At 43.4% G+C, this 12,020-nt stretch overlaps 1 protein-coding gene across 11 annotated transcripts in view; it reads right to left on the reverse strand.

Annotated features, from left to right (window-relative positions):
* LOC137423325 (TBC1 domain family member 14) overlaps positions 1–12,020 on the reverse strand; it is a 150,202-nt gene that overhangs the window by 76,792 nt on the left and 61,390 nt on the right. For all 11 annotated transcript variants that reach the window (XM_078774323.1, XM_078774325.1, XM_068110353.2 and 8 more), the window contains 3 exons: positions 10,499–10,644; positions 9,784–9,866; positions 5,741–5,858 (listed from right to left, as the gene is read on the reverse strand). In XM_078774323.1, coding sequence (XP_078630449.1) covers positions 5,741–5,858; positions 9,784–9,866; positions 10,499–10,644 — 347 coding nt within the window. The remainder of the gene's footprint in view (positions 1–5,740; positions 5,859–9,783; positions 9,867–10,498; positions 10,645–12,020) is intronic.

Consider the following 12,020-nt stretch of genomic DNA (forward strand, 5'->3'; position numbering starts at 1 on the left):
GCGATTCTACGTGCAACGGTGTAGACGCAGTGCTGCAAACAGACAGACAGACAGACAGACAAACAGACAAACAGACAAACAGACAGACAAACGAACAGATCAACATACTTGCCGGAAAAAATTTTCCGGCAAGTAATGAAAAATCGGTCAGAGACCGAGGACTTTCCGGAATGTACTTTTTTATCGGCCATTTAGGACAAATATGGCGGCCGAACCACGTGACCGATGACGTCATCATTAACATATTTTATTCCCCATGGAGAGTTCTTTACAATGAGCCATGTCTCAATTTTTTCTATTCAGCACTTTTGGAGATGTGGAGGTGGAGAGGTTTTCGGTTTTTCCAAGACGGCGGCCGATCCACGTGACCAATGACATCATCATTAACATATTTTATTCCCCATGGAGAGTTCTTTACAATGAGCCATGTCTCAATTTTTTCTATTCAGCACTTTCGGAGATATGGAGGTGCTAAATTTTTCGGTTTTTCCAAGATGGCGGCCGACCACGTGACATATGACGTCATCATTAACATATTTTATTCCCCATGGAGAGTTCTTTACAATGAGCCATGTCTCAATTTTTTCTGTTCAGCACTTTTGGAGATATAGTGGCGCAACGTTTTGCCGTTTTTCCAAGATGGCGACCGAACCACGTGACTGATGACATCATCATTTACATATTTTATTCCCCATGGAGAGTTCTTTACAATGAGCCATGTCTCAATTTTTTCTGTTCAGTACTTTCGGAGATATAGAGGTGCAAAGTTTTTCGGTTTTTCCAAGATGGCGGCCGAACCACGTCACCGATGACGTCATCAATTGGGCACAGTCTATTCCAGGGCAAGACCCATATGTGTGCAAAGTTTGGCGATTCTACGTGCAACGGTGTAGACGCAGTGCTGCAAACAGACAAACAGACAAACAGACAGACAGACAGACAGACAAACGAACAGATCAACATACTTGCCGGAAAAATTTTTCCGGCAAGTAACAAACGAACAGATCAACATACTTGCCGGAATCTTTTCCGGCAAGTAACAAACGAACAGATCAACATACTTGCCGGAATCTTTTCCGGCAAGTAACAAATGAACAGATCAACACACTTGCCGGAATCTTTTCCGGCAAGTACCAAGAAGACGTCATGCGGAGCATGATACTTGCAAAATCCGGCCCCCCACCCCCAAGAAAAAAAAATTCCATTGATACAGAAAATTGTCCATTTCATCAAGATTAAAATTGACAATCTTGATCAAAGCTTGGGTCAACAGGAAGAAAAGTGATGATTTTTCAGATGAAAAATGATGATTTTGTAAGGTTGACCTTGAGTTGACCTTGGACCTTTTGACCTCAAAAATAGTTTCCCTATTTAGTGACTCAATGTGCAAATGCTGTTCAATTCTGATGATGAAATTGAATGAGGATGAAAATTGGCGATTTTTGAAATTCGGCCTATGTTGACCTTTTGGCCTATGTTCACCTAAAATATAATTTCTTGTTGAATTCAGTGACCAGATATGCAAGTCATCTTCAAATGTCAAGTCAATTGGATGAAAATTGAGGATTTTAGAAATTTGGCCTATGTTGACCTTTTGGCCTATGTTGACCTTTTGGCCTATGTTGACCTTTTGGCCTATGTTGACCTCAAAAATACTTGGTTGTTGAATTCAGTGACCAGATATGCAAGTTCTCTTCAAATTTCAAGTCAATCGGATGAAAATTGAGGATTTTAGAAATTTAGCGTATGTTGACCTTTTGGCCAATGTTGACCTCAAATATACTTGGTGGTTGAATTCAGTGACCAGATATGCAAGTCCTCTTCAAATTTCAAGTCAATCGGATGAAAATTGAGGATTTTAGAAATTTGGCAAAGTTGGTGACCTTTGGCCTATGTTGACCTTTTGACCCCAAAAACAATAGGCTTCTCAATTGGGACGACCTATACAACTTGGTGAAGTTTCGTGACGATCGGTTTAGAATTGTGACCTGTAGGCCGGCGACAAACAGACAGACGGACAGAACCACAAACGCAACCGACCAATATACTTGAAAAAATCTTCGATTTTGCAAGTAACAAACAAAAACATTCTTTTAGATATATATATATTAAGGCAGGAAATAACCATTTCATATGACTGTACTGTATTAAAAAAAAACCAAAAAAAAACGTGTTTTCAAAAGGCACAAGGATACACAACGGACTTTGGCCCATCATGCGGGGGGTTTTTTTGGTTTTTTTTGAATACTGAATCGAGGCTCGTGAAAGAGCTAACATTTATTTCACAAACAAATCAACCAGACAAACAAAATATACAAAAAGAGGGAGCGTAAGACAAGATGGGGAGAGAAGGGGAAGCACACAAACACAACATTTGAGAGCAGGGAGAAGTGTGGGAGGGAGAGGGCTTGGGGGGAGGGGGCGTGGGAAGGGGGGGGGGGGGGGGAGAGGTATAAAACACAAGGGGACCTAAATTAGCGGTGGTAGAAAAGATCAAGGTTTTGGATGGGGGAAGATAAGAGATGGTGGTGAACAGCTGTTTTAAAGACCTGGAGGGTGGAGTGGGATTGAAGAGAGTGAGGGAGTTTGTTCCAGAGGTGGGAGAAAAGAGGACTGAAGGAGTGAAGGTGAGCATAAAGTCTTGATTTTGGCAGTTTAACCATAAGAGGGTTGCAGGCAGATCTTGTGCGACCTGTAGGAATATTTGGGGGACAAAGCCCAGAGAGAGCTGGGGGGGCAAGGCCAGAGAGGAGTCGGTAGAAGACGGAAAGACCACCAACCTGCCTGCGGTGAGTGAGTGAAAGGCCCTTGGAGTTAGCTTCATCGCGGGAGATTCCAATGATTCTGAACGCTTTGGTTTCAACAGCGTGAAGACGAGCTAGGTGTGAGGCAGGAGCATCAGACCAGAGGGGAGAGCAGTATTCCATAGAGCTGGGGATGAAAGCCTTGTAAGTGGTGAGGAGCTCAGGTGTACCAAGGAAGGACTTCGCACGACGGAGGATGCCCAGTTGGCGACTGGCTTTGGAGGCCAGATTTGAAATGTGGTTTTCCCAGGAAAGATCATGGCAGATAGTGAGACCCAAAAGATTGAGTGACAGAACTTCTTGGAGAGGATTATTCAGAAAGTGGATGGGAGGGTTGTCCAGTCGGTCTTTTCGGAGAGACATCGTAAGAGTGTGAGATTTGTCAGGATTGAAAGACATGTTCCATTTCTTTGCCCAGTCTGTGATTTTGTCCAGGTCTGCAGAGTGAGGAGGCTGCAGACTGCTGATCTGAGGGATGAGGAATGGAGCAACAGAGAGTAGAGTCGTCAGCAAAGAGATAGAGAGGATTTTCAAGAGTCAGAGAGATCATTGATGAAGACCAGAAAATCCCCCGTCGTGCAAAGTCCTTCCTAGGCACACCTCAGCTCCTCACCACATACAAGGCTTTCATCCGCAGCTCAATGGAATACTGCTCTCCCCTCTGGGCTGGTGCTCCTGCCTCACACCGAGCTCGGCTTCACGCTGTTGAAACCAAAGCTTTCAGAATCATTGGAATCTCCCGCGATGAAGCTATCTCTGAGGGCCTTTCACTCACTCACCGCAGGCAGGTAGGTGGTCTTTCTGTCTTCTACCGACTCCTCTCCGGCCTTGCTCCCCCAGCTCTCTCTGTGCTCTGTCCCCCAAATATTCCTACAGGTCACACAAGATCTGCCAGCAAGCCTCTGATGGTTAAACTGCCGAAATCTCGGCTCTCTGCTCACCTTCACTCCTTCATTCCTCTTTTCTCCCGCCTCTGGAACAAACTCCCACACTCCCTTCAATCCCACTCCTCCCTCCAGGTCTTTAAAACAGCTGTTCACCACCATCTCTTATCTTCCCCCATCCAAAACCTTGATCTTTTCTACCCCCACTAATTCACCCCAGATCCACCTTGTTTGTAATTCCAACTTCTTTCCTGGTAGTCCTGGCAGTGTCCATATGTTTTATGCCTCTCCCACCCCCTTTCCCATGCCTCCCCCCCAAAGCCCTCTCCCTCCCACAGATCTCTCGATGTCTCCATGTCTCTCGGTTCCTGCTCTCAAATGTTGCGTTTGTGTCCTTCCCCCTCTCTCCCCCATCTTGTCTACCGCTCCCGATGTTATTTGTTTTATGTGTCGGTTTGTCGGTTATGTGTCGGTTTGTCGGTTTGTCTTTCTGTGTGATAAATGTTCGCTTTTTCACGAGCCTCGATCTTGTATACAAAAAAAAAAAAAAAAAAAAAAAAGCACAGGGCCCAGAACACTGCCTTGGGGAACTCCAGCCTGAACAGGAAGAGGAGATGAGAGAAACCCATTCAGGGCCACACGTTGACTACGACCAGAGAGGAAGTCCGCCAGCCATGCGTGGAGGTTTCCATGGATACCAAAGGAGGAGAGTTTGGTGAGCAGAGCGGGGTGCCAGACCGTATCGAAGGCACGTGAAATGTCAAGGGAGACAGCTCTAATTTCCTGTTTGGCGTTGAGGACCTCCATCCATTGTTGAGAAAGCAGAAGCAGCATGTCCAGAGTAGAGTGACCAGGTCTGAAACCAAATTGATGGTCAGAGATCAAGCCATTGGAGAAGAGGAAAGATTTCATATCTGAAGCAATGATGGATTCCATGACTTTGCTGATAATTGGGAGAAGGCTGATTGGTCTGTAGTTGCTAGGATCTGTTTTTGCACCTTTTTTGTGCAAAGCGGTGATGTTGGCTGATTTCTAAGCAGATGGCAGATGACCTTAAGCAAAAGAGAGGGTGAAGAGAACAGAAAGAGGGAGCGTTGCACCAATCCCAGTATCGTCACCCATTCACGCACAAGCTACCGACCATCCACACAACCCAGTATACTCATACACCTCTCTCCAATGCATCCAGGTGCATATCCAAATCCCATATACATCCCAATCCACCCACCCGACTGCCACTACCTTTCCAGGGGAGAGAGGAGGAGGGCAGAGGGGTCATTCCATGCATTAACCACTCTCCGACAGAATGGCGCCTGCCTTAAAACTGTCCTAACTATCATCTTTTTTTATGCTCAAGTTATGCCCCCTGGTTCTAACAGTGCCAAAATCTGATGAAAACCTCCACTTTACCTATCTTGTCAACACCCTTGATTATCTGAATCATCTCATTCAGATCCCCTCGCAATCACCCCCTTTCCAATGTATAAAAACACGTCTTCTTCAAATGTTTCTCATGGATTAGTCAAACTCGGCCCTGGAATTAATATCGTAGCTTGATGCTGTACTCTATGACAGATGTTGTACCATGCTCTCAGTGACAGATGCTGTACCCTCTCTATCCTTCTTCAGAAGTTGTGACCAAAACTGTACACAATATTCCAGATAAGACCTCACCCAAAATTGCTTCACAAAATACAGCATTAACACTACCTTTTTATTTAATAATTTTTGATTCAAACTTCTTTGAATGCTTTGTTTTTTTTAAACTGTTTGTTGTTGAAGGCTGTTTTGATTCCAACTGAAAGGTAAGAAATTTTACAAAGGATTTCATATGAATCTCAATGGCATAACATGTTGAAAGTGCTATCCTGGATTATTTCAAACATTTTGTGGAATTTGAAGAAATTCCTGCACATGTTTAATGTACAATGGCTGCACCTCAGAACAAAAGTGAAACCTCAATAATGCAAAGCAAGGATTACCACAATGCAATTTGAGACATCACGGTGCCATTCTAAAAGGTTTTTATATAATGTCCCAGAGGTGGCTTACAATGTTTCCCAGTTGGGTAGAATCTCTGTGTTCCAGGTCATCACAGAATTGGATATGCCATCCTCTATCTTACATCGCTCTTTCATTTTCTTCTTGCGTTTCTGTGACTCTTTCAACTCTGTCAACACAGAAAAGCAACAGTTAAGATTTTGCAATGAAGGAAAGCCAATATCAATTTTAAACAAAAACTCTGAACACAGACCAGAACGAGCAAATTATAACATCTAGAACAAGAAAGAGCAATCAGAGATTGCAAACCCTCACCAGGAAGTATTTTCAATGGTTTTTAAGGCTTTTGTGTTAAAACAAATATGGCGGCCGAACCATGTGATCAATGACGTCATCATCTTTTTTTTCTAAACTAATTTATTCCTAGATTATGCTCAAGAAATTTCATCTTGATAGGACGAAGTTTTGTACTTGTCGAATTATGACATCATAATGGAGGCACCTATGACATCATAATTTACATATTTTATTCCCCATGGAGAGTTCTTTACAATGAGCCGTGTCTCAATGTTTTCTATTCAGCGCTTTCCGACATATAGAGGTGCAAAGTTTTTCGATTTTTCCAAGATGGCGGCCAAACCACATGACCTATGACGTCATAATTGTCATTAAAAACATTCTACAGGTGGAGTTGCACCGATGGTGAAAATTTCCTGTCAATCTAACCAACGGTTGCAGAGAAAATCAGATTTATTCTGTGCGGACAAACAGACAGACAAACAGACAAACGGACTCAAATGCAATACCCCCTCCTCTGGCGAGGGTAACTAGCAAACATTTGTGTGCAAACGTGAAGTTGAGGAAAAACTGCAGCCATGAACAATCTTTAATAATAAAAGGCAGTGTCCATCCGTCAGTCCGTCCATCCATCTCCTCCATAACTCCATAACCATGAAACCTAGCGGCCCCAAACTTTGCATGCATACACCTGGACCTCCAACAGATTGCAATGATGAAAACTGGGTGTTTGGGTGTGTTATAACACCCTTTTTGAAGATTATTAACGAGGTGCTCAGAAGGAAAAAACACCCAAAAAAGCCTTACCAATATGGCGGCCCGCCATCTTGGTCAGCCCACTGCCACTCGCACGGTTCTTAAGCCCCCATTTTGTTTCGGCCTATTCAAACGTGCCTTGCCTTGGAAACACGATCGATTGTCACAACAAAATTGAAGCATATCATCAAAATCTGTATTCGGATATGAGGATTGGATTCTGTAGACTGAATAATGTCCAAATCTGGAGTAAAATCAACAAAATTTACCATTCCTTGGGATTTTTATAACCAAGTGTATATAGTCATTTATTTAACCGAGGCTGTCATTCTCCTTCTGGGTTTAGGTTTTTTTAAATCTTACTATAATTCACCAAATGTCCGTCCGTCTGTCTGTCTCTGTCTGTCCGTTCAAAGGTACCGTAAAAACTGCTGAACCGATCGCAACGATATTTTGGGTGGGTAATCCTGGGATCTCCAGGAGTAAAATAGGCTATTTAGTTTTCCCAATTTCAGCTTTGGTCTCCAGCATTCTCAGGTTTGGACTCCCGCATAACATTCGCATTCGCATAACGTTCATTGTGACAATGTTGTTTTCCCGAGTGCCGCACAAACGGCTGCACCGATCGCTGCACAGCTGCACCGATCGGACTCGGTGACCTCGGACAAAGACCTTTTTTAAGGACAGGGGTTGAATCCCTGCTTGAGAGAATTCCAACCCCCTCCCCGCCATCACGGCCGTCTCTCCAACTCACAACCCCACGAGATATGCGGAAAGGACGACCCAAAACCAATATAAACATCATTAAACATCATTCGTATATAAACATCACTAAAAGTAAATAATGACCTCGGCCAAAGTTCAAATGACGTGAGTTTAATCTCTACATGAGAGAATTCCACATAGCTATTTGGGCGGTGTATACGCTAACAGATCGCTGTCTCCATCGATCTTGCCAAGGCCGAAACACCGATCGGCTCAAAATCCTTTTAACTGTTGATTTGGTAGTTTTTACAATGAAGGAAACACGTATCGGGAGTACATACGTCATCGGGAGGACTAACTGCACACGTCTTCAGTATCAAGCTTAAATCTCTCATGGCGGATCTGAAGAGCGGAATGCTTGGAGAAGTGGTGGGCTACTTTGGCATGAAGGAGGATCAGAAACATGGACTCTCACACTGCCACATCCTGTTGATACTTGCTCCCACATGACGTTATTTTCCCGGGTGCCGCACAAACGTCTGCACCGATCGAGATTTAACGGATGTTTATATAAATCGTTTAAAAGAAAAAAAGCCTTCAATTTCTGATATTTAGCCTTTTCATTTGGGCCTCCCAATTGAAGCCCCGCCCGTAGGGCGGGTACCGTTGCTAGTTTAACTTAATAACAGTTTTTCACTTAATTCATACTTCCAAGGGATAGGGTGTCACTCCACTGTACCTGCGATCTGTTTTTTAAATTCCTTGGCCATTTCAATCAGAAACAATCAGCTTGCTATCGCTTGCCAAGCCAGCCGTTCCTTATCACCCATTTTTTTGGAATGCTTGCTGGAGTGCTTAAGCCGCTTGGTGAGGGCTCCACAAATGAAGTCAGAAATACCTGTGTACTTAATTAATTAGTCACAAGGCCGGGGAAGTTTGGGTGTGTTATAACACCCTTTTTGAATATGATTAAACACCACCTGGTGAATGCTATTCAGGCTGCTTTTGCAAGCCATGGCATTACAGTAGACATGGCTCCTTTTTTGTTTTTAAGTACCCTTTTTTTATTGACTAATAATTTTGTGTGAAATACTAACCCTCCCTCTCCCGCCCTCCTCCCTTCCCCCCTCCCTTCATATTCCCGTCAGGGAGCAACTCATTGTTACCCGGCAATACAGGGTACTTTTGCAGGTCCTTAATAATTGCATGCCATTGAGAAAGATGTGAGAGAGTGTTGTAGTTGCAACACAATAGCATGTCCATGTGCACGAGAAAATGCATAATTAAAGGAAAACTGGATTTTATTTTTTACTTTACTTTGTTTCTATTGAATATAGTGTTTCTAATGTTTCTATTGAATAAACAACCCTAACCCTAACCTAACACAAACCCAAGTCCCAGAAGAGACAGCTCACAACCGATATAACAAGAATCAAAAGACATAAAATGTCATAGCCCCCACCGTGGTTTTAGTGGTTGGTGGTTCGTGTGCAGCCACCCGGCTGATGGTTGCATCATTTTTCTGTTGGCGCGTCCGCCGCTGATGCAATGCCACTCTATAATCAGTTATCTGGTACTCATTTTGCCGACCTCGGAAGGATGACAAGCTGAGTCACCCCCACCTGGTGTTAATTCAACGGGTTTCAAACGCAGGACCTTCGGATCCCAAGCCCACCACCCCACCCTCACCATTAGGCAAACACCAGGTGATGTGGTTTTCGTAATTTTGCTGTACTGAGTTAAAGGCCGTCAGTCGCCATCTTTGATCAGATTACAAAACAAAATCTTCTGCAAATGCATACTCATGTCTTTGTGCCCAGTTTCAAGAAAATGGGACCTTGCATGTCCAATAAATGTATGGGGACATGTTTAAGTAACAAAAATGGACGCCAGTCCGCCATATTGGACCTGATCTCAAAGAAATGACGTGCATATGTAACCCATCATTCCTTATCTGTGTGCCAAATTTGTAGAAGATCGGTATATGCATGTCTGAGAAATGGTTGAGGACGTGTTCAACATCGGGTTTTTTACAGCTAAAATGGCTGCCAGTCGGCCATCTTTGATCGTATCACGAGACAAAATGATGTGCATAAGTATACCGTCATGTATTGTCATTTTGCCAAGTATGAACTGATGTCGAGTCTACTAGGGGACAATGATGGCATTGCCTTTCTATAGCTGGTACACACGGGTAAGTGTGTGGTATAGACAGGGGGCGGGGGAGGGGATTATTTCAGGATATTTCAAAAACTTGTGGGCAGATTCAGATGAAACTTAGTAGATAGGTTGCCAGAGAAAGTGTGATGGCTAAAGTAAAGCATGTATAATCTTGCCTCTCTTGCGTGCTTGAGCCACCATCTCCTCGTACTCCCGGCGATGCCTCTGTGCCTCTTGCACACACTTTGCTGGTAAGTTGCTGCAATGTTAAAAGTAAACATAGTTATTGAAAATCAGTTAAGATGCAAGATGAAGGTTCACTGTTGTGGGTTTACATTTTGTTGGTTTACATTACGTTAAGAAACAACAATGCAGTATTATCTGAAAAATATGCATGGCTAATTTAATTCTTTTTTATTGTCCATGTGAAATATGGAAAATTTTCATTCACTGTCAATTCAAAAAGGGTGCCTCACACCCTTTTCACATTAGCATTAAACAAATGAATTTTATTTGGCACAAATGATAGTCCAAACCAACAGCACAAGATAGGTGGAGCACAAAGGCCCCAATACCAAAGTACACGGTCAAAGAAAGATTATCAAACGAATACATAGGTGTGCAGCGGTAGAGGAGTGCGCGGCAGGGGTGGAAGGGTGCGCCGAGAGAGCAGCCGGAGCACCAATAGGGTAGCCAGATGTGCCGAGAGGGCAAGCGGGGCTTGCTGAGAGCAATTGCAGAAAAGACATGGGAATGATTTAACAATATGATCAACAACACAAGGAACAAATAACAGAGGGACAGGACATATCCGGTCCAAAATTCTTTGCTCCATTCTTGATATCAATTTCATTTTTAACATTTGCAGTTTTTACGAAAAGCGAGACTCACGGAGGCCTGTTCTCCAAGATGAGAGCAGTAGTAGACAAGGGTTCAAAGGATAACGGTTTCCTCGGTGATACCCATTGTTGCTGCTTTTTCAGGGGATGCTGTGAACCGTTGCTCTGTAAAGTCCGACCAGTGCGCTCCTCATATTCCTGAAGGTGGAAAAAAGCAGCAGAATGGCGAAATAATCATGTGAAATAGTGACTGCAATTCGTTTTGTTATTATCCTTTTCAGCTAGGTCATGGACATTCAGGGACAAAACGGTCGACAACATTCCCCTCAACTACTCACATTCATCTCAGTTATCTCAATAAGCTAGAAAAGCATTTTATTACCAAACATTTCAGTGAGCAACACAGAAACTCACAGCCCATTCCTCCATTAACCTTTCTCGAGAGCAAAAACCTCTCGATCCATATCTGCCCAAAGACCACAAGGTGGGGGCAAAATATGTACAGTCGTGGCTAAAAATATTGGCACCCTTGCATTTGTTTTTCAAATATTTCACCATTTCTCCCAAGAAATTGTTGAAATAAAAAAATATTTTGGTATCCACATATGAATGTCTAGTTTACAGTGAAGCAAAACAAAAAAGCTGAAAAAGAAATCACTAAATCTTAGCTTATTCCACACAGAAGTCCTAAAATGGTCAGACACAAGTTTGTAGCCAAGCATGGGCAATCTCAAGGCTACAAGTCCATCTCCAGAGAGCTTGATGATCCTGTTTCCACCGTACACAATGTTATCAGGAAGTTTAAGGCCCATGGCACTGTAGCCAACCTCCCTGGACGTGGCCGCAAGAGAAAACTTGATCGAAGATTGCAGCGAAGGATTGTTAGAATGGTGGAGAAAGCACCTTGATCAATTGGCAATCAGATTCAAGCTGACCTTCAGACACAAAGTAAGACAGTTTCAACTCGCACCATCCATCACCACCTCAATGAAAGGATATCCAGGAGGACCCCCACTGCTGCTAGGAGAGAGACATGAGAAAGCCTGACTGGAGTTTGCCAAAACACACCCGAACAAGCCAAAATCCTTCTGGGAGAATGTCCTGTGGACAGATGAGACCAAATTATAGCTTTTTGGTAAAGCACATCATCTCTATGTTTACAGAAAACAAAATGATGCCTTCAAAGAAAAGAACACCTTCCCTACAGTCAAAGATGGAGCAGGTTCAGTGATGTTTTGGGGTGCTATGCTGCCTCTGGCACTGGGTGCCTTGAATGTGTGCATGGCATCACGACATCAGGAGATTACCAAAGCATTTTGTAGCACAATGTTGAACCCAGTGTCAGAAAGCGGGGTCTCCGTCGAAGGTCATGGGTTTTGAGCAGGACAATAACCCCAAATACACTTTTAAAATACCCAGGAATGGTTCAAGACAAAACACTGGACTGTTCTGAAGTGACCAGCAATGAGTCCAGATCTAAATCCCATTGAACACCTGTGGGGAGATCTGAAAACAGCAGTTGGGAGAAGGCACCCTTCAAATCTGGGAGAACTGGAGCAGTTTTCACAAGAAGA

This window comes from Myxine glutinosa, chromosome 3, assembly GCF_964187855.1.
Source record: "Myxine glutinosa chromosome 3, kmMyxGlut1.1, whole genome shotgun sequence".
Taxonomy (NCBI): domain Eukaryota; kingdom Metazoa; phylum Chordata; class Myxini; order Myxiniformes; family Myxinidae; genus Myxine; species Myxine glutinosa.